General features: G+C 39.4%; 1 protein-coding gene across 1 annotated transcript in view; it reads left to right on the forward strand.

Annotated features, from left to right (window-relative positions):
- The first annotated feature begins 770 nt into the window (after positions 1-770).
- ADAM7 (ADAM metallopeptidase domain 7) overlaps positions 771-25822 on the forward strand; it is an 81901-nt gene continuing 56849 nt past the window's right edge. The window contains exons 1-9 of the mRNA XM_072634432.1: positions 771-780; positions 1158-1261; positions 7170-7246; positions 10599-10677; positions 12687-12763; positions 14116-14302; positions 15177-15239; positions 20910-20981; positions 24968-25137. Of these exons, the coding sequence (XP_072490533.1) occupies positions 771-780; positions 1158-1261; positions 7170-7246; positions 10599-10677; positions 12687-12763; positions 14116-14302; positions 15177-15239; positions 20910-20981; positions 24968-25137 (839 nt within the window). The remainder of the gene's footprint in view (positions 781-1157; positions 1262-7169; positions 7247-10598; positions 10678-12686; positions 12764-14115; positions 14303-15176; positions 15240-20909; positions 20982-24967; positions 25138-25822) is intronic.

Here is a 25822-nt window from a genome sequence, read left to right on the forward strand (position 1 = left end):
AAAAAGGAGAAATTCTAGAGATGGGGGAGAGCCAATGAAGATTCCCAGAGTCTCTAGATGAAGTGTCTTATTTGAAGAAGAGTATATCATAGAGTATATGTGGGAATTGTAAAAGGTAATAAGACTGGAAATGTGTAGAGAGGGATGGGGAGCAGGTTACGAAAGACTTTGAATGCCAAAGAGGGGATTTAATATTTCATCCTGGAGGTGATCAGGAGATATTAGAGTTTATTGAGTAGGGTGATTGTATGGACAGACTTATGCTTTATGAAAATCACTTTGAAAGCTGACTGAAGGATGGATGGGACTGAGAAGAGATCTATGATAAGGAGATCAACCAAGAGAATATAGTAAAATCCCAACCAACAAGTTATTATAAAACTCCAGATGCAAGGATCAGAATGATGCAATACTAAGGGAGTAAAAGAGATACATACGTAAGAAATGTTATGAAGGTAAAATGGACAAGACTTAGCAACAGATTGGATATGAAGGGTGAGAGGGAAAATTCAAGGATGACATCAAGGTTGTGAATGAATAGGAGGATGATGGTGCCCTTGACAGGAATAATGACATTAGGAAAAAGAGAAGGTTATGGGGAAAATGATGACATTTTCAAAGTTTTCATATATTAAGTTTACAATGTCTATGGGACATCCAGTTTGAGATGCCCAATAGGCAGTTGAAGGTGAGAGTTTAGAGGTTAGCAAAGAAGTCAGGACTGGATAAGTAAAGCTGAGAATAATCAGTGTAAAGATGATCATTGAATCATGGGTGCTGGTGAGATCTTCATATGGAATGGTCTAAAAAGAGAAGAGAAGAGGGTCCAGGACAGAGCCCTGGGGAACAGCCAGCATTAGTGAGCAGGACCTGGACAGAGGGCTAGCAAAGAAGAGAAAGAGTAGGTAGGGGAGCACAGGTAGGGAAACCCAGGAGAAAGCAGTGTCATGAAAATCTGGAGAGAAAAGAATGTCCAGAAGATTGTGAGCATCAGTATGAGTGGAGGATAATAGCTGAGAAAAGGCCTGAATGTATTTCATCAATTATTGTCATTTTGTATTCCCAGGAATGTGACAGACACCTACTTCTGCTCATCATTTTCTGCTGGGGACACGTGGTGGATGTTAAATGTTTTCTTTCCTTCTTTTCTCATCTAGCAGCTGAACACCTCAGGAAAGAGGTCTATGAAGTGGTTTACCCTCAAAAGCGTCCTGTGCTTCATAAAAGAGATACAGAGAAAAACCAAAAGCACGGCCTACAGGTAGAACTTCTTTGTAATCGATCAATAAACATTTATTAAGTGCCTACTATGAGCCAGGTACTGTGCTAAGTGCCAGGGATACCAAAAGAGGCAAAAGACAACTCCTGTTCTCAAAGAGCTTACAGTCTAATGGGAGAGACACATACAAAAAAATATATACAAAGCAAAGCAAAGAGAAGTAGGAAATAATTAGCAGAGGGAAGGCTTTCCTGCAGAACATGGGGTTTTAGTTCGGATTTAAAGGGAGCCAGAGAGGTCAGTGGTCAGAGCAGAGAAAGGAGAGTATTCCAGGCATGGGGGACAGTTAGAGAAAATGCCCAGAGAAATATTAATCCATTGTTCATTTTGTGAGACACAGAGAGATGCCCTAGTCTTCCAAAATAAAAGCCCACAATGGTCCCTCAGCAAGGGAACAGGGATATATGTGACCTAATCACTGAGAGTAGGCCTAGGCCTGGGAACAGACTAGCTGCTCTGGGAAGCCAACCCTGTCCCACTGAGCCCCAGAGACCTCTATAGACTTGATTTCTGCCCGGGTCATTTTCTCTTGTAACGTTCCATCAAGCAAGTCTTAAAAGACCTTCTAGTAGTGTACGGGTCACTCAGTTCCCATGATCCAAACCTTCTACCCAAGTCTCATTTCTTCTCATCACAATAATTACAACACACATTTGTATCAGGCCTGAAATTAGATTTCCTCTCGAATGTTCCTCCACATTTTGCAACAGTCACGAAGGTAAATTAAAAAGTAATTAGTGTTGCATCTTCTCTCTTTTTAATTTTTCTGATAAAGAATGACTTTCTGGGAGGAGTTCAATATAATTTAGATGCTTTAAAAATAAGAAATATTAGTAAAATTTATTTTTTAATATTATACAGATTTTTAAGCTATTTTCCAAATCTATTAGTACTCATTTTCTCATTCTGAAAATATTTGTCTAGACTGGTAGGCCATAATCATATAGTAAAGCATTTTCGTGGGGCAATTGGAGTTGAGTGACTTGCTTAGGGTCATTCACCTAGTGAGCATCTGAGGTTGGATTTGAACTCAGGTCCTCTTAACTTCAGACTAGTGCTCATAAGTGTTTTAAGTAAATTATTCCTACTGAGCTTTGATTTCAGGATACCAATGAGATTCAATATTTAGTCCCAGTTTTCTCTTTGAAAATTCTGTCCAATGTGTCTTGCCTAGAGGAGACCATAGGATTATTATCATCTCATTTTTCTCATCTTCTTTAATAGTTAGAAGTAGCCTAGGGATGAATCAATATTCTGCTATTATTTTTCCGCATTTTAATGTCCTGTGGAATATTATGCAGATAGATACCATGATTGCTTTCTATAACACCATAATTTTGTAACTGATTATCATCTCATCTTTTCTGCCTTTTTGATGGCTCACTGAGAAAACGTCCTAGGACAAGTCCCCATTCTTGTTTCTTTAGATTTAAAATTCTTCAGATTATTGCACAAGTGGATAAAAGGAATATTTTAAAATTCATTAAGGTACCATTGTGAACTCATCTTTCTTCAGCTCAGTGAAAGTATCTTGGGGACAATTCCCATGGCAGTTAGGACCGTAGCAATGATATGTACTCTATCTGACTCCCACATGGATTTGATTTTTTCTAGTAGGTCTCTATATTTAGAACCTTTTAATTCCACAAACTTTGTAGCCTGTGACCTTTTGGTATGATAACACATATTAAAAAATTGATATTAACTTTTAATGGTCTAATATTATGCCTGGGTGATTGCAGACAGCAGCTCTGTCTGTGATGATTCTCTGGCCTCAGTAGAATTTATGTTGGTTTCTCAAGTATATTTTGAAGTTTATGAATGAATTTTTTACTTGACACGTAAGTCTGCTCACCAGACTATGTCTTGCTAGGAATTTGTAACTGATTGATGCTAAATTGGTACCAAGAATTACGCTAGGTTGTTGTCTTCTGTATTCAAAGAGGATCAAGATGCCGTCACTGTGTTGGGGTCAAGATCCAATACACCCAACTGAGGCTGATCAGACCAATATGAGCTTGGAAGGTGCTACCACCAATAAAGCATGAATAGTCAGTATGAACATTTGGGATAGAAATGTCTCTAAATTTGTACATCTCACATTTCTTTTGAGCTACTGCAATTTTACCTTGCTCATAAAATGCAGTGCCTTCTTTGATGTGGGCATGATATACTAGATGGTCCTGTGCCAGCTTCTCCCATGCCTCACATTTGAAATCAAAGTTCTTCGAGAGACCTTACTAATGTCGTTGTATCACTTTTTCTGACTGCCATGTGAGCACCTTCCTTGTGCGAGTTCTCTGTAAGATAGTCTTTTAGGTAAATGTACATTTGGTACATTTGGCATTCAAACAATGTGGCCTGCACATTGGAGTTGTTCTGTCTGCAGTAGAGTTTGGCATTTCAGCTAGAGAAAGTTTTCAGTGTCTGGTACTTTATTTTGCCTGGTGAACTTCAGCATTTTCATAAGACAATGAAAATAGAAGCAATTCACTTTCCTGGTAGGGCACTGGCAGACTGTCCAGGTTTCATAAACATATAACAATGAGGTCAACACACCAACTCTGCAGACATTTAATTGGGTAGTTAGTTTAATGTATCATCTCTCCCACACTCTCCTTTGGAGCTTCTCAAACACTGAGCTAACTCTGGCATTATGTGTGACAGTCTCATCATATTTGCATACATCTCTGGAAAGAATACTGCCAAAGGAAGTGAACTTACCCACAGTGATCAAAATGTCTCAGTTTGCTGTAATTGATATTTTCATGTATGGGTGGTGTGATGTTGGCTGGTGGAGAAGATCTGGTCTTTTTTTTTTTTTTTTTTGGTGTTAATTATCAGGACAAAATTGTCACAAGCTGCAGAGAATTGATCAGTATTCTATTACATTTCAGTCTCAGTCTACAGTGGGGGCACAGGCATCTGCACACTAAAAAGCTTACACCAACTATCCATGCACTTTTGTCTTGGCTTGTAGCCTTTTCAAGTTAAATAATTTGCCATCAGCGCAGTAGCTGACCTTGATGCTGTTTTCATCCTCATTGAAGGCATCAGACAACACCACTGAAAATATCACGCAAAAAGCATGGGAGCAAGTACACAGTCTTGCTTTACAACACTGGTGACTGGGAAAGTGTGAGAGCATCATCTACTATCCAGAATCCATGCAAGCATGATGTCATGAAGCTGGTGTACAATATTGATGAACTTCTCTGGGCAATCAAATTTTGCCTTGATTTCCTACAAGCCCTCATGACTAACAGTATAAAAGGCCTTAGTCAGATAGACAAACATTGTATACAGACCTCTGTTCTGTTTCTGGAATTTCTCCTGAGGTGGTTGAACAACCACATCTCAGTCCTTTCTGAAGCCACATTGGCTCTCAGGTAGATGACCATCTTTCAAGGGAAGGATCAGCCTATTAAGGAGGACTCTGGCAAGGACCTTGGTAGCAATGACTAAGAGACAGAATGCCCTGTGATTGTCACAGGACAACCTATTTTCTTTTACTTTATAGAGATGGACGATGGAGGAGGCAACCTGGAACTTCTGGGGGAATAACCTCTTCTTGCCATGTAATCTAGAAGATCTCAGTCAGCTTTTGTATGAGCAGTTGACTCCTCTGCCCTATAAATTTCATCTGGAATAGCATCAGCACCAGGCACTTTGCCATTGAGGGGAACCTAATGACATTCAAGACCTCTTCTTAATTTGGAATTTCAGCTAGAGAGGAATTGACTTCAACCTGAGATTCATAGACAATGAAATCAGCATATGCTGATGATAATCTGTTGAGAACATTACCGAAATATGTAGGCCATCTCTCCAGAATTATATCCTTATCACTAAATGCAGTTCCATCAGCACTCCATCAACAGTAGTTGAGATGCACCATAGGTCTTTGGCCCATAAATAGCTTTCAGGACATCAGAAAAAGGTTTTAGATTGTTCTTATCAGCATAAATCTGAATTTCATCTGCCTTGTTACTGAGCCAAAAATCTTGTCTCTTTGCAAGTTTTGTTTGTACTTTATTTTTGATGGAGTTAAACATTACCTTCTTAGAGATGGATGAACTATCCTACTGGTAAAACCTGTGGAGTTCTCATTTATCATTTAGCAATTTCTGAATTTTTATTTTCATCAAACCAATCCTGATATTGGTGAGTGGTTTGGATGAGATGTGAATAGAAAAGAGAGGTAGTTCCTGCTCTCAAGAAACCCACACTCTTCCCCATTATCTAGACTATGGGAGAGTTAGAGCTGTCCAAATGTAGAATGTGCTATAGAGTGTGGGCTTCTCCCTACTTTGATTTCTTTGAGTAGAGCCTAGATGATCACTTATCACATAGGTAACAGAGGGTATTTCTTTGTGGTGTGTTTGACCTGACTGGACTTTTCCATTTCTGTCATTCTTTGTGAATACCCAGTCATATCTTCCCTATGCGTTAGCCCCATCATTGATATTCCCTAGGCATTTTATTTGCTGTGACATATATATTTTTTGTGAGAAACGGTATCCCAGATTTATGGTGTGAAAGGGAAGAGGGGGGATTTACTACTATTTTTTGCTATATGATTTCATTAAGTATCTTAAACAATGTTCTCTAATTACATAAAAGTAAATGTATCAGATAGATCTTCTCGTCATTCCTTTCATGAGGCATTCTATGTCCAGAATCCAGGCATTTTCAGTGGTTGTCCCAAGCTCTTCAGATGCTCTCTACCCCTGGACTCTGTTGGCTTCCTTCAGGTTCCAATTAAAGCCCCATCTTCTGCAGGGACCATTTCCCAATTCCCTCAGTGTTAGTGCCTTCCCTCCATTGATTATCTCCATTTTATCTTTCATGTAGCTTGTTTGTACATATTTGATTTCATGTTGTCTGTCCCATTAGACTGTTAGCTCCTTGAAAGCAGTGACTCTTTTGTCTTTCTTTGTATATTTGTGCCTGATACACAATGGGAGGATAATAAATTCTTATTTATTAACCAAGTGAGACTGGTCTTATCAGTGATGAAATTGAGTGAGTTCAGATGAAGGAACTGAGGCTGACAGAGATTATGTAGCCCAGGGCTATTGGATTCAGGTCCTCCTGGCTCTAGTCACTATGGCTCTATTTGCTATACTCTGAAACTGCCACAGATTTAGACCTTTAAGACTTTTGTAGTCATTGAGCATCTACTATGGATGAGGAAATAGAAGTCCAGATAGGTTAACAGATTTCTCTGAGATCACACAGCACACAGGTAATAAATCAAAAAGCCAGTATTTGAAACTGAGTCCCTCTAACACAAATCAAGCACTTTCTCCTGTTTCATCACACACACTAAAGTCATGTTTGAGTGTTGTGAATGCTGTGCTTGTAAAAGGAAATGGTTACACTACTATGTCCTTAAACAACAAAAACTGTTTTCTGGATTGTCAGGGGAAGAGGCAGAGAGATGAGAGTTCACTAAAATTGTATCAAAGTCTTTTGTCATGTAAGAGTTTCTGATACGCAGACTATGCCAGGAACTTGGTACAGCTTAGGCCAACTGTTCCTTTCCTCACCATCATTTTCTCACAGATCTCCCTTAGTGTCCTCATGCATTCTATAATTATTTCTTTCTCAGTCAGATCAATTATTTTTGTTTCCCTTTTTATTATAGTGAAATGAGACTTCACTGTCTCTTTTCTCTCTGTAATATTTACCTTAGAGAATTCATCCCCTGAAATTTGAGCAACATTGGTCTCAAATGATATCGTTAGGGAAGAGAAAGGAAAGAAAGAAGGAAAATTGTATTAATTTCAACAAACATTGATTAAGTGCCTACCACATGTAAGTCATGTGATAGGTGCAGATTGTCCTGATTATCTTGAACTAATTGGAATACATGCTTTTCTTCCAGGAAAAATATGACGCAGAGGTCCTCTATGAGATGACTCTTCATGGTAAACAAATGGTGCTTCACCTGAAAAGGACAGAGTGAGTAGCATAGTTTTAAGATTATAAAGCAACTTAAATGGAATTATCCAAATTTTGCTTAACATCTCTCTGACAAACAAATATCCCAAATCTTCCTTTTTATTTGGGAAATTTTCTTTGTAGTCAATTCACAGATTTGCAGAATCTCACAGTACTAAGTTGTCTAGTCTGACCTCTATCTGGCCAGTCTTAGGCCCTATATCAGACCAAGCTGGACTTGAAAACCTCAGTACCTGCAGGGTATAGGGATACCCACTAGGTCCTATGATAACCAATTCTATTTCTAGAGTATTGTAATTAATAGAAAGGTCTTCATGACTTCAAGTGTCAATTTCTATCTTTGTAATTCCCACTTTCTCCCCCCACCAACCAGCATTGCTTCTATTTCTTCCTTCTAAGGTCAATAAATCAATCAAGAAGCATTTCATAGGATTGAAAATCATAAGGTTATTGATCCAGGGCTTAGAGGCCACTGAATCCAATCTACACGGGTGGTGCAGAAGACTTCAGGTTCTAACCAAGGTTGTACAACTAAGATAGGATTTAGAACTAGGTCTTTCTGATGACAAGTCCAGTACTCTATGCCCCATGCTACAAGGCCCCTTTAAGTACCTACAACATGACACTGAGAAAAAATTATTGAAGGAAAAAATGTTTCCTGTCCTCGATCAGTTATATTCAATAAATTGGGAGAAATTATATGTACATATAGAAATAAATAGAATATATACAAAGTGATAAGGAGCTCGCTAGCATCTAGGCGAATCTGGAAGGTCTAAGAAGTAACTCCAGAGGTAAGTTTGGAAGAGATCTCAGAATTCTGAACGTCTGAGGAGAGGAAGATGTTCCAAACGTGGGAGGAAAGCTGAAGAAAGAGAGAAGAGAAAAGATTGAATGTCAGAAATTATGAATAGACCAGTTTAACTAAAATCTAGAATGTGGGGCAAGTGGTAATATGTAATATGCCTAGTAATGGAGACTAAAACTGGGGCATGAAAGATTTGGGATGCCAATCAGAGAGGTTTAGTTTTGCCTCTGAAAGTGATAGGGAAGCATTGAAGGGTTTTTCTTTGCTTTTTTAAAATTTACTTATTTTTAGTTTTCAACATTCATTTCCACAAGATTTTGAGTTTCAAATTTTCTCCCCATCTCTCCCTTTTCCCACTTCAAGACACTGGGCATTCTGATTGCCCCTTCCCCCAATCTGCTCTCCCATCTATCATACCCTCTCCCTTCCCTTGTTTCCATCTTCTCTCTTTTCTTGTAGGGCAAGATAGATTTCTTTACTCCATTATCTGTATTTCTCATTTCCCAGTTGCATGCAAAAACAATTCTCAACATTCATTCCTAAAACTTTGAGTTCCAACTTCTCTCCCTTCCTTCCTTCCCACCTGTTTCCACTGAGAAGGAAAGCAATTCAGTATAGGCTATGCATGTGTAGTTATGCAAGAGACTTCCATAGTAGGCATGTTGTGTAAGACTAACTATATTTCCCTCCATCCTACCCTGCCCTCCATTTATTCTAATCTTTCTTTTTACCTTGTCCTTCCCCAAAAGTGTTCACTTCTGATTACTCCCTCTTCCCATTTGTCCTCCCTTCTATCATGCCCCATACCCCACTTATCCCCTTCTCTCCTGCTTTCCTGTAGTGTAAGACAGATTTTCATACCAGATTGAGTGTGCGTATTATTCCCTCCTTAAGCCAAATGTGATTAGAGTGAGTTTCACTTTTTCCCTCTCACCTCCCCCCTTTTCCCTCCATTGAAAAAGCTTTTTCTTGTCTCTTTTATGAGAGATAATTTGCCCCACTCCATTTCTCCCTTTCTCCTCCCAATATATTCCTCTCTCACTTTTACTTTTTTAGATATCATTCCTTCCTATTCAACTCACCCTGTGCCTTCTGCATATATATAGGTATGTATGTATGCATGTATATAATCCCTCCAACTATCCAAATACTGAGAGAAGTTTCAACAGTGACAAATATTATCTTTCCATTTAAGAATGCAAACAGTTCAATTTTAGTAAGTCCCTTATGATTTCTCTTTCCTGTTTACCTTTTCATGCTTCTCTTTATTTTTGTGTTCAAAAGTCAAATTTTCCATTCATCTCTGGTCTTTTCCTCAAGAATGCTTGAAAGTCCTCTATTCCCTTGAAGTTCCATGTTTCGCCTCAAAGCATTATACTCAGTTTTGCTGGGTAGGTGATTTTTGGTTTTAATTCTAGTTCTTTTGACTTCAGGAATATCATATTCAAGCCCTTTGATCCTTTAACGTAGAAGCTGCTAGATCTTGTGTTATCCTGATTATACTTCCACAGTACTCAAATTGTTTCTTTCTGGCTGCTTGAAACAATTTCTCCTTGGCCTGGTAACTCTGAAATTTGACTACAATATTCCTAGGAGTTTTTCTTTTTGGATCTCTTTCAGGAGGTGATTGGTGGATTCTTTCAATATTTATTTTGTCCTCTGGTTCTAGAATATCAGGACAATTTTCCTTGATAATTTTGTGAAAGATGATGTCTAGCATTCTTTTTGATCATGGCTTTTAGGTAGTCCCATAATTTTTAAATTATCTCTCCTGGATCTATTTTCCAGGGTATATTTTAGGGATATGTAAGTTCTCAGTTCCTCCAAGGTGACACAATCAAGGGAGAGGAGTTTACTCCTCTCCTGGACTGTTCTCTGGTCTGGAAGCAACCATAAGCTTTTTTGTTCAATATCTGTGAGCAGATTTCCCTCTCGACAGCCTCCACCAGCTCTACCAAGTCAGTGTTCCTCCTCACCCCGGGACCACCACTCATGACTGAGACCCAGATCAGTCACTCAATTCCACCAAGGTCTGTGCTCCAAAAATGGACACTGTGCTGCACTTGCTTCTGCTGTCCTGGGACTGGGGCTAGGGCCAGACTCTGTTCCCTTCTCACCTAGGTGAAAGAACTTTCTCACTGACCTTTGAATCTGTCTTTGGTGTTTATGTGTTGAGAAATATGGGAACCACGACTGCTGCCTGTGATTCTATGCCCTGAAGCCTGCTTTGGCAACCAAGGCTGGGCTGCGCTCTGCTCTGAGCCTGGTGTGATAGACCTTTCCTGTCAGCCTTTCAGGCTGTCTTGGGCTGGAAATCTCTTTCACCCTGTTGTGTTGTGGCCAATCAATTAATTAAACTTCCATCTCTTGAGAAGATGAACCTACTTAAACTTCTCTTAAAACATTATGTGAGTTTCAGCATCCTCTCAGATAGGAAGAAGAAAGAGCTTCATGACATATTGAGAACAGTGGGGGCATCCTTCCGTGAAAGTCTTTCTTGCTGGATTATGACAAGGAGTAATTATCTTTTTGTTCTCTTTCCAGAGACCTTGTATCCCCAAACTACAGTGAAACACATTACTCCCAAGGAGGGGAGGAGATCACCACGAATCCTCAGCTCATGGTAGGAGAAACAGTGTGGGGGCAGTGGGTGTAATATTGGATTTGGTGGATTGAATCTCATCTCTGATATTTATCAGGTTTGTCAGTTTGGGGCATATCACGGGTGAAATTCAACAAAATTGAAGCAATTTACTACAAGCAATATAATAGTTTTTTTTAACAGTACACAAACCTATTATTAAAGCAGATTGATGGCTGCCTCAGTTTTAAAATAAAGAATTTTAGATGCACCTCCTTTTTATAAACACAGAACAAAGAACAGAAAAGGGTAGCTGAGAAAATAATGCAATTTAGGGTTGGCAGCATCATGGAAGAAAGGGCAGCATGATTGACTACTTTAGTGGAAGGGATTTGCACTCTCTCCTGGGATCAAGATGACCCCTCTCTGTCTTAGTGGAATGTTTTATGGATTTATGGGAATCAACAGCAGCTGCTCAAGAATAGTGGACTCACCTGTACCTGGGCATGAACTAACAGCACGTTTGATCAGACAGGGAGAAACAGCAATGGGACAGGTCAGCTGGTATGCTCTCAAGGATAAAATGTGCATGTCATGGAATTTCTCAGACATGCAATTTTGATGGATAACAAGTTTCTTTGGCACAAGGTGATTTGAGATAACAATTCCCTTAGAATTAAAGTGTTTTATGAGAGTTTTGAACCTCTAAACTTAATTCAGAGGTTTTCTCTAATTAAAAGTCATCAACAGGCAAAATAAACTCTGGTATCTAACTATGAAAGAGGACAGACACATTTTAAACTCATAAACTTCTTCACTCAGGTACAAAAAAAAAGATTTGGAATTTTATAAAATACAGAGTAGAATCAATTACAAATGGAATCATATAAAATATAGAATTAATATTTGGTTTTCTCAGGCAACAAAATTATTCTGAAAAACTTTTAATTTCTGCATCAGAAAAGGGTAGACCATCATAACTGTACTCCTTATTTCAGTTAGTCACCAAGAATTTATTAATTACCTAGTGAGTACTACAGTGCTAAATGTCTAAGATACAAAGGAAAACTGTCTTTGCTTTCAAGGGGTTTCTATTTTCTTGAGTTTTTATATGACAAATTCTTTGTAATATTCAAAGCTTTAAGATATACAGAGTTAGTAATTATAGGCACATACTTGGTTAATAATATTAGGTACAAGTGGAGTTTTCAACGGGCTATTCTGTGAAATCATCAGTCCCTGATGTCATCTTTAGGCTCTTCCCTCTGAACATAAATGCTTTATCTAGAACCTCCCAACCCTTTATAATCACCCTAAAGGACCAAACTCCACCGCGAATCCTCAACTCTAAAAGAAGAATTTTGGAGTACATGTTCTAGGGAGGCAGCTCTGGCAGAGGGAAAAGAACACTGACAACAGGGTCAAAGGATCCAGGCTCAATCTCTCCACTTCTGAAGCTGATTATCTGTGTGACATGGAGCCAGTTACTCACTATTTCTTGGTCTTGCTTTCGTCATCTGTAAAATGAAAGAATCTCTAAAATGCAAATAGGACTTTTAAAAGTTTAAAAATTTCTTCTATGTTGAAAGCTCCAATCTTGTAAAATTGCAATCACAAACAAAAAGTTTATTATTAGCTAATTAAAAGTTTAATGAAAATTAGTTGTTTGAAAAAATCCAACTCTGGTTTATGCTATGTGTAAAAAGATCAGAGATTTGTTACTATTGTTGTTACTAAGTAGAATTGAATTGAAATGTGGCAGAGAAAAACTTGTATATAATTTATCTCTACATGTCTCTGACTCTCTCTTTCTTCACTCTGGTTCTCTGTTTCTCTGTCTCTTTCTCTCCTCCTCCTCCTCTTCTTCCTCTCTCTGTCTGTCTCTCTGTCTCTCTGTCTCTCTCTCTCTCTCTTCCTATTTCCCCTCTTTCTCTGTTTTTTTATCTCTCTGTCTCTTCTTTCTCTTTCCTCTCTGTTTCTCTGACTCTCTCCCCCTCCTCTTCCTCTTTCTGTGTCTGTCTCTGTGTCTCTGTCTCTCTGATATCTTGTAGGATCATTGTTATTACCAAGGGCACATTCTTCATGAAAAGGACTCTGCTGCTAGCATCAGTACCTGTGATGGCTTGAGGTAAGAACCAGATCTTCAATACTCCCCCTCATGACTAAGCATAATTGATAACAAATAGTGAGTCTGCTTGACTTCTGATGAACCTGAATATGTTCAATATTCAATTAGAACAGACCAACTTGAATTGTCGGGGTGGGATTTCTGGTCTATTTTGTGATTCATGGAAATGCAGATATTTCAGGAAAAATAGATCTATAAATCGACATGTCCTTCCTTGGCACTACACCAGCACTGTAGAAATGACTCATGGGCCTCCTTTATTCACCAATCTATGAAAGTGAAAGGTTGATGCTGTATAGATAATGAGCATAGTCTGGCTTTGTAAAACCTGAGAAAACAAAGTTCAAGGGAAAAAATAAAGCTTTGTAGTAAGAGGCCATAGATCATCAGAGCTAGAAGGGATATGAAAGTTTCATAAGGAAACTTAGATCTTGCAAAGGAAAGTGACTCACCCAAGAAACCATGATGAGTAGAAGCTTAGCTGGATGTTGGACCCAATGCTTCTGACTCCCAGTACAGCACTATTTCCATTATACATTAAAGGACATTAAAGGACACACTGAACTCAATTATCAAATGTCTTTGCCATCGGAGAAGGAAAACAAATCATCTGGGCCCCAAACTTATGCATGACTTTAAGGCCTTGTCATATAGAACCAAAGTATCAATAGGTACAAGGAAAGAAGATGTTCAAAATGATGGCAAGAGAGGAATGTGATATGATGAAAAGGCTACTATCCATCACCTGTGTGACCTTCAGGAGGTTATTTGGCCACTCTGAGCCTCACTATTCCTCATCTGCAGAGCGACAGGGTTAGATGACATGATCTGCCAAATAAATTCTTTCTAGCTGTCCCGATGATCAGCAAGAAGTTAGGTTTGGACATTCTCGATTTCCTTTTGGTCTTTTGTGGTTACTCCATTTTGTACCCAGAAAGAAGACTGAATTAGGGGTGACAGCCAGGCTTCAGCCTATGAGCCCAGAGAAAAACTGACTCTTAGCATCCTGGACTGCCTGGGAGCTACTCTTTTAAGAGCATATTTCTGGGCAGCTAGGTGGCACAGTGGATAAAGCACTGGCCCTGGAGTCAGGAGGACCTGAGTTCAAATTTAGCCTCAGATACTTACTAACTGTGTGACCCTGGGCAAGTCACTTAACCCATAAAGAAAAAAAAGAGAGAGAGCATATTTGCCATATCTTCCCTACTCACTAACTGTATCTGCAGTCATAATTTCCCTCATGTTATTACATATCGTTCCTTTTGAGTTGAAGCAGTCAAAGCTCCAGAAATAGAATCTGGTCACCTGTCCACAATCCCTGGGCAGATGGTCTGCATTCTCATGCTCCACAGGGGATACTTCAGAAAACGTGACCAAAGGTACCTCATCGAGCCGCTAGAGCACACTGATCAGGGAGAGCATGCCATCTTGAAATACGACCTCAAGGCCCAAGACACAAACAACGGCAGCTGTGCGGTGGAAATCTTTTCCAAGACAGAGGCCATCACTCAGACCTCCAGGTCTGGCCTCAGCTTAGAAGTGAGTAAGGTTTTGATCTTTATCTTTGTTTGTTTGTTTCATTAATTCAAAGCACTTAGCACAATACCTAGCACATAGTAGACACTAAATAACAGCCTATCAACTTTCATGGTGATTAAAAAGTACATGTGTTTTATAGCTCAATCTGGAGAAATAGGGTGTAGTAAATAAGATGGGAGAGAGAGAGAGAGAGAGAGAGAGAGAGAGAGAGAGAGAGAGAGAGAGAGACAGAGACAGAGAGACAGAGAGAGACAGAGAGAGAGACAGAGAGAGACAGAGACAGAGAGAGACAGAGACAGAGAGACAGAGAGACAGAGAGAGACAGAGAGACAGAGAGGGAGAGAGAGAAGAGAAGAGAAGCGAAGAGAAGAGAAGAGAAGAGAAGAGAAGAGAAGAGAAGAGAAGAGAAGAGAAGAGAAGAGAAGAGAAGAGAAGAGAAGAGAAGAGAAGAGAAGAGAAAGAGAGAGAGACAGAGACAGAGAGAGAGAGAGAGAGAATGAGAAACAGAGAGAGATATAGAGAGGGAGAGAGAGAATGAAAGAGAGCCAAAGAGAGAAAGAGGGAGAAAGAATGAGAGATGAGAGAGAGAGATGGAGAGGAGAGACAGAGACAGAGAAAGAGAGAGAGAGCGAAACTGAAAGAGACTGAGACAGAGGGACAAAGAGAGATGGAAACAGAGAAAGAAGTTAGAAGATAGTCACATTTATATTGTAGGTATTACTCTATTTTCTTTAGTCAGGCCCCTTTCAGCTGTCTTTACTTTATCTATAAAGTAGTAATTAACAGATCTCTCCATAATGTTATGGGGATATTCAGATGAAAGTCATTGGCAAGAAGGGACATGTTAACAATTTCCTTATAATCTACCCCTAAGATGCAGCTGTACCTAAAAGAAAAGAAGTACATTGAACTCTTCATTGTCGCTGATCATGCCTTGGTAAGTTTTCAGAGGAATGGCTACTGATCATCCAACAGTTCAATAAATACACTTGTACCTCTTGGAGTTTGTGCAGGGTCTTGAAACGGGTTATCTTGGAGCTTTGGCTGATGGTCTCCAACCTGAGCTCCACTGGCAGAACCTCTGCAATGGGTGTTTAATTTGTTTTTAGGGTTCTGTAGGACTGTAGGATTTGTAGCTGGAACAATCATAAAAATAACAACTTATATTTGTGGAGGACTATAAGTTTCACAAAGTGCTCTTGCAATATTGGTGAACACCGGTGACCCAGGGGGACCAATTTCAGTCAATAATGATGCCAGAAATTCTATTGCACAGGGTTGAGCAGGGTATGGAAGGTAAGAAACTGGAAACAACAAATAGTCCTCTGCCCCTCCCCCTTGGACTTCATTATGGAAGGGAGGAAAGACCTATGATGAGAGCTGAAAGGATGTAAGGGGCAAAAATCCTCCTTGCAGAATGGTATATTATCAGAAGAGGGAACAGAATCAGGTATTTTTGCTTCTTTTTTCCCCTTGTTCAATGGAGAAGGGGATAATGGGATATTTCCAGAAATAATTGTGATGTAAACACAAAAGACACCATAATTTTTTTTAAACTAAAGGAGTAAGTTTTAGCAAGGACTGGGTCCTCCTGAGAGCAACTGAACTACACATTTGAGGAGAAGAGGCAATTCATGGTGGTACCTCCTGTTGCTGAATTAGCTCCACTAATAGATCACTCCAGATACTAAGGTCAGTCGTCTCTTTGTCTTACCTTAAATAATCACAGGAAGTAGTCTTTCAGCTTATCTCATGCTCTTCTTGGAGTTCTTATATATTACTGTTTTTAGGATTTTCTCATAAAATAGCACTTGACAAAGGCTCAAAGTAAGACGTCCATCCTTATTTTCTTATTTCTCTGACCACTCTAAATCTCATCCTCATGGATGATAATGCTCTACCTTCTAGCTGATTCCATAGGAACAAAACGACTTCCCAATAAGCCATTTTTTGAAATATTGTCAAAAATCCAAATGCTGTCTTTCCTCGACGTTCCACCTGCCTTCTGTTTGATTTTTAAACCTACAGTCCAGATAGCTATAGATTCTGAGATACACATTTAAAATAGGGCCTTTCTACCTTACCTCACTCCTCTCATGTTGTGTATCTCTTCCTTCTTCCTCAAAAATCTATGAATATGTGTGTATAATGCATGTGGTACTCTACATAGATAAATCTATAGTATGTATATGATATATGTGTGTGAGTGTGTATATATATATATACATGTATGTATGTATCCTATAAAGAATTTTACATAGTTTATGAGAGAAGAGGTAATGTACCAAATGGAGAGTCCTCTAACAATCTTGCATTCAGAAAGGCCTGGGTTCAATTTCTGTCTTTGATATATGCTGACTGTGTGACCTTGAGAAAGTCACTTAACTTCTCAGTGTTCCAAACAGTTCTCTACAGCTTTAAGTTACACATTACACAATTGTCTGCATTTTGAAAGAGAGAATGGGGCATCACAACAGGTAGTTCTCTGTACTGATGAGATTTCAATTATGGACATATACAAATACACACATAAATAATAGATAGATAGAAAGATGGATGAACAGATATCTATATATCTAAATCTATCTATATATCTACATATATATATGTATATATATATATATATATATATATATATATATATATATATATATATATATATATATATATATTTGGACCTGATTTTATTTTTTGACTTTGCTACCATCAAATTTTCTGGACAGTTAAAAGGATTAAGTAGTGAGTCAATAAACAATTTTTAAGCCCTTATTATATGTCAGACACTGAGTCTACAAAGAAAGGAAAAAAATAGTTCTTGCTCTTGAAGAACTCTCAATCCATTCTTTCCCTTGTGTTTTATAATATTGTGTATATAACACCCACAAATTTTTTAATGTATCACAGAAACGAAACACTCCCTGCTTTCAAATACCTTAAATTCTACGAGAGGATACAACAGGTTCACAAACGAGTGTTTCGAGATACTAAATAAACACAAGTGATGGAGAGGAGGGGGACAGTACTTGATTCTGGTTCTCATTTCTCTTAGTCTCATTATCTCTTTTTATCCATTACCACATAGATAACTTTTCATAATTATTGGGAGACTTAAATGACTTGTAGACTAATGCTTGCAATTAAAGATCACGTTACGGAAACAGTAACAACTTTTAAGAAAAACAATGATGATAAAAATGTGCCACAACAAAATGTGTGGGATGCAGATGAGGCAGCCTGGTGCAGGGGACTGAACAGTCTATTTGTAGTCTGAGATATGAGGTAAAAACCCAACTATGCTCAATCCCACTGGTGAGAACTTGGGAAAATCCATTGCTGATCTGGGCTTCAGTTTCCTCATCTGTAAAATGGGAAGTCAGACTAGGGGACTTCTAAGCTATCTTCCAATCAATAAACATTTATTAGGAGTCTACTATGTGTCAGGCACTGTGCTAAGGACTAGGAATACAAAAAGGGACAAAAGACAGCTCCTGCCCCCAAATTTCCCAGCTTTATGTCTGTGATCTGTATTCTTTTTAAAATCAGACTTGTATTTTTACTGTAATAGGGAGCTATTCCATTAGGAATCTCTTTCAGTGAAAGTGTTTCCTTATTCAATGGAGAAGCAAGTATGGAGTATTTACAGAAATAAATATGATATAAAACCCACCAAAAACTAATTGTAGAAGGTTGCCTTAAACACTAAAAATTTGGGTGGTCATGTGGCTAGTATATGTCTGAAGATGGATCAAGTTTTCCTGAACCTCAGGTTGGCTCTCTATCTACTGTGACACTACCTCTTGTCATCAGCATACAGAGACATTGATACATCCCTAAATGCATATTAATAAGAACAAAAAGGGAAAAACGAAATGAGTTTGTAGTTAAAAAGAAATTAGAAGTAAATAAATTAATAAACCAAAAGCAAATATAAAATAAAAATGAAAGTGAAGTTAGAAAAAAATGGAGGCAAAGGGAGGGCTTGTAATAATAGATCTCAAAAGAGCTATTAATTGTATCTCTTAAGGAGTTCTAATTATATAATCTCATTTGTTTCAATAGAGGTGGCACAATTGACAGAGTGCTGGTCTTGGAGTCAGTAAAACCTGAGTTCATTTCCAGCCTCAGATATTTATTAGCTGAGTGACCCTAGGCAAGTCATTTAGCCTCTGGTTACCTCAGTTTTCTGATCTGCAAAACAGGGGCAATAATGATGGCTACTTCACAGAGTTGTTATGAAGATCGAATGAGATCATATTTGTAAAGCATTTAGCCAGTGTTTGGCACCTGATAGGTGCTTTATAAATATTTGTTTCTTTTTCCTTCATTTACCAATTCCTTTTATCCTATCCAGAATCTGGCACATTAGTAGAGTACATTAAACATTCTTATGTAATGGAAGAGGAAACAGACCCAGAGAGGTTCCAGTTAGGGGGGACTTTAGTAAGTAAGGCTAGTCCCATAATATTGCTTCCTCATCCTTTGGGTCTCTGTTATGCCTTCTAGTAGAGGCAGCTAGGTGGTGCAGTGGATAGAGCACCAGTGTAGGAGTCCGGAGGACCTGAGTTCAAATCTCACCTCAGACACTGGACACTCACTAGCTGTGTGACCTTGGGCACGTCACTTAACCGCAATTGCCTCATTCTGGGTCATCTCCAGTCATCCTGATGAATATCTGGTCACTGGATTCAGATGGCTCTGGAGGAGAAGTGAGGCTGGTGACCTGCACAGCTCTCCTTCACTCAAAACAAAGTCAAGTGAAAGTCATGTCATCATTTTTCTGATTTCATGGTCTTCTTCAGCAACGAAGGATGAACACATCCATCCCTTCTAGTATATATCCTGTAGTTCTCTGGATCTGGATCACAGTTAGGAAGATATTAGTATAAAGGGTACTGGAAAGAGTCAGGAGTCCTGAGCTGTACTCCCTGTTTTGTCATAATCTCACTCTGTCACTGAGAACATGATGTCCTTCATTTAGATCTGTTTGTTCCTCTGAGAAATGAGGAGATGGATTGTATACTCTCTAAAGTACTTTCTGGGAAGCTAGGTGCCAACCCTGGAGTCCAGAGGACCTGAGTTCAAATCCAGGCTCAGACACTTACCAACTGTGTTACCTTGAGCAGTCACTTAACCCTGTTTGTCTCAGTTCTTTACCTGTAAAATGAACTGGAGAAGGAAATGGCAAACCACTCTAGTGTCTTTACCAAGAAAACCCTAAATGGGGTTACAGAGAGTCATACGTGACTAAAATGACCAAACAAGGTCCTTTATATCTAAACAACCAATGTTATACTGATTTTCAAAAAGAGGAAAACAGATTCTACAAAGTACAGAGCAGTGAAATTGGCTCTGATTCCTTTGAGAATTAAAGACTGGGTCATTAAAGGGATGGTAGCTAAACATCTAGAAAGGGAAGCAGTACTTACAAGAAGCAGCATGGTTTCATCTCAATCAAGTCATGTCATACTTACAATACTTTCTTTCTTGACAAGATTCCAAACTAGTAAATGAAGAGGATTCAGTGGATATAGTTTACCTGGATTTTAGCAATTTTTAGTAAAGTATTCTATACCATTTTTGAGAAGATGGAAAGATATGAACTATATAACAAAACTGAATGGATTGTACTAACATTGGGGTTATTAATAGTTCAGTGACAATGTACCAGTGTGGGAGAGGTGTAACTTCCAGGGATGAGGAGGTGACAATTTTCCCATGTTCTTCCTGCATCACACCTCTTCTGAAGCTCTGTGTACAGATGGGCACAACAGTCAAAAACACTCATTGAAAAACTAGAGAGTAACTAGAGATGGACAACCCCAATCATGAAGGATGCTGAGTTATTGGTCATATGCAGAAGAGAGGATGGGAAGACTTCATAGCCATATTCAAGTATTAAAGAGTTGCCATTTTAAGGAGGAATTAGATTAGCTGTGTCTGACCCCAGAAGGCAGAAGGAATGGGTAGACGTAAAGAGGACAATTTAAGCTTGATGTCAGGAACATCTCCCTAACACATTTTTTTTATTATTATTCAGCCATGTGCAACTCTCCATGGTGCCATTTGGGGTTTTCTTCGTAATGATACTGAGCTGGTTTGCCATTTCCTTCCTCAGCTCACTTTTCAGATGAGGAAACTGAGGCAAATAGGGTTAAGTGACTTGAGGTCAGATTTAACTCAGGAAGATTTTTCCTGACTCCAGGCACTCTGTGCACTATGGCACCATCTAGCTGACCCAGAGATATAAAGTAGGTTTAAATAATTTAAAATTCATCTTGTAGAAGGATTTTTTTTCAAATATACATTGCACTATGTGATATTTGAGGAACCTCTGACTCATTCCTGACTCTAGGGCCAGAATTTTTGGGAAATTGACTAAAATTCACCATAAGAGGAGGAAAAACAATTTTTTTTTTTCCATTAATGTCACTGAGTCTTTTCTTGGCTATAGGCATGAATGGGATGTTACCTGCCTCAATGGAGGAAACACCCACATTGATAAGATCCATGAGGCACTGGTGGATTGGGTCATTTCACAATGGATAAGCTCTTTTCTAGATCCTTTCTCTTTGTGTCTAACAGAGGCTTCCCAAAATTGTATTTCCAGTACCGAAGACACAACCATCTGCAGAAATGGCTGCGTACCCGGATTTTTGGCATGGTCAATTTTGTCAACATGGTACGTAAGACACGTTGCAGTCTGACTGAAGTTCAAGGACCACTGGACAGACTTTTCAGGAAAGGTCCTAGGTTTTCTTAAGCAGTGCTGAGGACTGAGCACAAACCACACACCTGCAAGACAAATTCTGCTTGTTATTTTTATCATAAATTATTTATCATAGCTACCTCAGGCAACTCCCTAGGAGCAGATGGGCTACAAATGACCTTAATAGACAAATCGTCTATTCCAGGAATCCCCAGGTTTCCAAAACAAAAATTTTCCTTTATTTCCATACATAAATGAAAACATGCTGATTTAGAACAGTTTGCCAAGTTCAATCCTTACAACCACATGAAGTATCACAAGTATGATCATCTCAATTTTGTTCTTGTTCAGCCATTTCCATCTTTCCACATCCCCATTTGGGTTTTTCTTGGCAAAGATAATGAAGTGGTTTGTCATTTCCTTCTTCAGCTCATTTTCCATAGGAGAAAGTTGAGACAAATAAGGTTAAGTGACTTACCCAAGTGACATAGCTAGTAAGTGTGGGGAGGCAGATTTGAACTCAGGTCTTCCTGCCTCTAGGCCCAGAACTCTATCTACTGAGGCACCATTATCTGTATTTTATAGATGAGGAATCATGGCTCAACCAATTAATCACAAGTGATTATTAAACATGAACAATATGTCCCTTTGACTCACAATTGATCATTAAGCATATATTGAGCACCTACTATGTACCAGGCATTGTGACAAAAAAAAAAATGGACCAATGCTTGCCATTACAGAACTTAAATTCCACTAGGAGAGAGAACATGTACATGTATTAGTTCAAGTAGAATAAGGACCAGATCTGTGATTTCGTTGATGTGGAGGAAACTCCTTTATCAATGCTGTCATCACATTCTCTGTAATGTATGGTCTTAGAGAGTTTCCTGGCTCATTGAGAGATGTAGTACCTTGCCTAGGGTCTCACAGTCAGTAGGTGGGAGAAGCAAGACTCAAAGTCAGTTCCCCCGGGGCTTTGAAATCACTACACCATGCTGTCTCTCATATATAATTACGTAGAGAAACAAAAGAAGATCATTTTAGAGAGAAAACATCATGGGATCATAGATTTAGAGCCAACGGGGCCTGAGAGGGAATCCTCTCTAGTCCGCTTTCATGGGTGAAGAAAATATGATAGATTCGACAGCTACCAAGTGTTTAAGATAGAATTTGAACCAAAGTCTTCCTGACTTCAAGTCCATGTTCATGCAAATGCTACATCAGGGTTGGGAAACCTTTGTCCTTGAGGCCACATGTGGCCCTCTAGGTCCTCAAGTGTGGCCCTTTCAATCTGATTCAGTCACATACACACCCCCATGCTACATCATCTTGACTTCAAGTACTTCCATTGAATAATTCCCCACCATACCAGACTAATGGCATGGAGGGCAGCTCCAGAGGGGCAATGAGGTGGCACCATAGTCCGTACAGCAACACGCTTACACTCTCATCTTTCTGAGTTCAAATGTGGTCCTAGACACTTATTAGCTGTATGATTCCGGGCAAGTTACATTACCCTGATTGTCTTCGTTTCCTCATCTGTAAAATGAGCTGTAGAATGAAATGGCAAAGCACCACAGTATCTCTGCCAGGAAAAATCCAAATGGGGTCCAAAGAGTTAGAACAACTGAACAACAGCTACCCCAAGGCCTCAATTACTGCTTTGGCTACACTCTTCTCCCCTTCCATTCTTTATCCCTTAGTGAATTGGCCCAAACCTACACTCTTCTCTACCCTTGAATCTTTTGGCCCTTTGCTCTACAGCCACTCCTCACTTGTTAAAATGAAATCTTATTACATTCCACCATCTGCCTTCCCTCTTCCTGCTCAGCTTCTGCTGAACTGAGCTAAAGAAATTTCCCATGGAACTGTGAAAATGAGGCCCACTACATCTGCCCTCCCATGGATTCAATAAACACCTCTGTGCTGATGATTCTTAAATCGATTTGTCCAGCCCTAATCTCCCTCCTGTCCCTTTATCTCACATCTCCAACTGTTTATTGCACATATTGAACTGCATGCCTTGTAAGCATCTGAAAGTACAAAAATAAACTTATCTTTGCTGCAAAGCCTTTCCCTCTTCCTAACCTCCCTAACTGAGGACTCCACCATTTTCCTAGTCTCACAAGCTTACAATTCTCAGTGTCATCCTCAGCTCCTCCCTTTCTCCACCCCACCCCCACCCTACATTCAACTTATAGCCAAGGTCTAATGATTTTACCTTTATAACATCTCTTGAAGACACTCCCTTTTCTGCTGTGACATTACCAACACCCTGGTGCAAGTCCCTACACCTCGTGCCTAGACTATTACCATAGCCTGCTAGATGGACTTGCTGCCTTGAGTCTTTCCTCTCTCTAGTCTATCCTCCCCTCAGTATTCAAGGAGATCTTCTAAAACTTAGTTTGACCCTGTCACACACCATTCAATGAACTCCAGTAGCGCCCTCCCTCCTATGTCTTCCTCTGACTCTCTCCATATCTCTGTCTCCATTTCTCTCTCTCTCTCTCTCTCTCTCTCTCTCTCTCTGTGTGTGTGTGTGTGTGTGTGTGTGTGTGTCTTTCTCTTTCTTTCTCTCCCCTCTGGATATAAATAAATAGAAAAACTTCTGTCTGGGAGTGAAAGACTTCCATGACTTTCTCACCTCCACACCCACCTCCAATCTTCTTAAACCTTACACTACCCTCTCCCCACCGACACACACTCAGACCTTCTCAGTGGCCTCTTTCCTGTTCCTCAGAAGAATACTTGATCAGTAGTAGAATGACCTCCCTCTTCATTTCCACAAGCTGGTTTCCTTCAAGTCCCGTATGAAGTACTGCCTCCTACAGGAAGCCTTTCCCAGCCCTGTTTAATTCTAGATTTCTCCAATATACTGTTTGTTTATACGTAGTTGTTGCGTATTGATTCCCTCATCAGACTATGAACTTCTTTTCTGTTGTTGGTCAGTTGTTTTAGTTGTGTTCAAATGTGTTCCCCGTTTGGAGTTTTCTTGGTGAAGATACTGGAGGGGTGGGCCATTTCCTTCTCCAGCTCATTTTACGTATGAGGAATTTGAGGCCAACAGGGTTCAGTGACTTGCCCAGGGTCATACAGCTAGTGAGTGTCTGAGGCTGGATTTGAACTCAGGAAGATGAGTTTTCCTGACTCCAAGGTAGATGCTCTGTGTTCTATGGTGCCACCTGGCTTAACCATGAGCCTATCTTTGTATTCTTATTGCTTGGAGCTTAGTAAGCACACACACACACACATATATGCATATATATGTGCATAGAGAGAGACAGAAGGAGAGAGAGAGAGAGAGAGAGAGAGAGAGAGAGAGAGAGAGAGAGAGAGAGAGAGAAAGAGAGAGAGATTGTCTCTTCCCATTACAAAGTTAGCTCCCTGAGAACAGTACTGCCTTGCTTGCCTATATGTGTATCTTGAGAATTTAGCACAGGGTCTGAAACCTATAAAATATTTAATAAAAGCTTTATCATATAATATCATATCATGTGTAAGATACTGGGCTAAGCTCTAGGAATAAACATAGAAGACATGTAGGATAGTGCCTACCCACCAGGAACTTACATTCTAATGGGAAAAGACAACCCATCAAGTGGAGCTGAAAGGGGAGAAGGTACTAGGGTCCACAGCAGTGTGGTATAGACATGGCCCAGAAGGAGTCTGCAGGTTCTGGTGAAAGCACTGGAGAACATCAAAATTGATAACTAGGTTTTCTTTTCTTTAAAAAAATCTTTGATTCCAACAGGACATAATGTCTTTTAGGTCAAGAGATGTTTCACTTTTGTCCTTATGTCCTTAATATCTAGCTTAATGATTGAGGGAAATTAATAAATGTCAAAGGAAGGAAGACAGGGGAAGGAAATAAGGCACGGAAGAAGGAAGGAAGGAAGGAAAGAGGGAAGGCATAAAAGTGTTTGGGGTTTTTTTTGTTTTTGTTTTCCTTATTACAGCTTTATAAAACCTTGAATATTCAAGTGATCTTGGTTGGTCTTGAAATGTGGACAAATGGAGATAAAATAGAAGTCAGTTCAAACCTGGGCACTACCCTCCTTTACTTTGGTGGCTGGCAGGAAACAACCTTGAAAAAAAGAAAGAATTTTGATCATGCTCAGCTACTCAGGTAGGTGATCCTCCTCTTCTCTGGCATTGGCCAGGGCATCCATCAGCTGGGAGACTTTGCTCTGCAGACAAATGCATCTGGGAGAAAATCTCTTTGGATTTATAGGGGGGTGGGGTAGGGGTGGGAGGAGTGTATTGGTTTAACACAGTGCATTGAGTGACAGTAAATTTCCCAATGTTCTCTTTTGTTATTTTTAGGAAAGTATTTTCTCCCTTCCCAATTCTGATGAATAATAGATAAAATGAAGCTGACATTGCCCAAGTGATATAAGAAGGAAAAAATGCTTCTGAATTTCCCTTATGTCTCTCACAATGCCTTTCATCTTTTCACTGGCATTATCTGTGGCCTGTGCTTCTTCTCTAAAAATCAGGGACCCCATGACCCATTCCCAGTTAGGTTCCCTTCTACTTGGACAGCACCTGGGAGCCACAGATTACCAGATCTGGATGGGGTCTTAGAGACCATCCAATCAAAATTCATCATACAAATGAATAGCCTCAGATTAAGAGAGTGTGAAGGATTTATCCAAGGTCACATAGCTAGTAAATATCAAAAAAAGGATTTGAAGCCAGATCCGTGGAATCTACAGCTCTTATTCTCACCACTCTCTTAAAAGGAAGGGACAGAGGAAAGGAAGAAATATATTCCAGACATGACTCATAGACTCTGCAATGATGGGATGATG

This window comes from Notamacropus eugenii, chromosome 1 (genome assembly GCF_028372415.1).
Source record: "Notamacropus eugenii isolate mMacEug1 chromosome 1, mMacEug1.pri_v2, whole genome shotgun sequence".
Lineage (NCBI taxonomy): Eukaryota > Metazoa > Chordata > Mammalia > Diprotodontia > Macropodidae > Notamacropus > Notamacropus eugenii.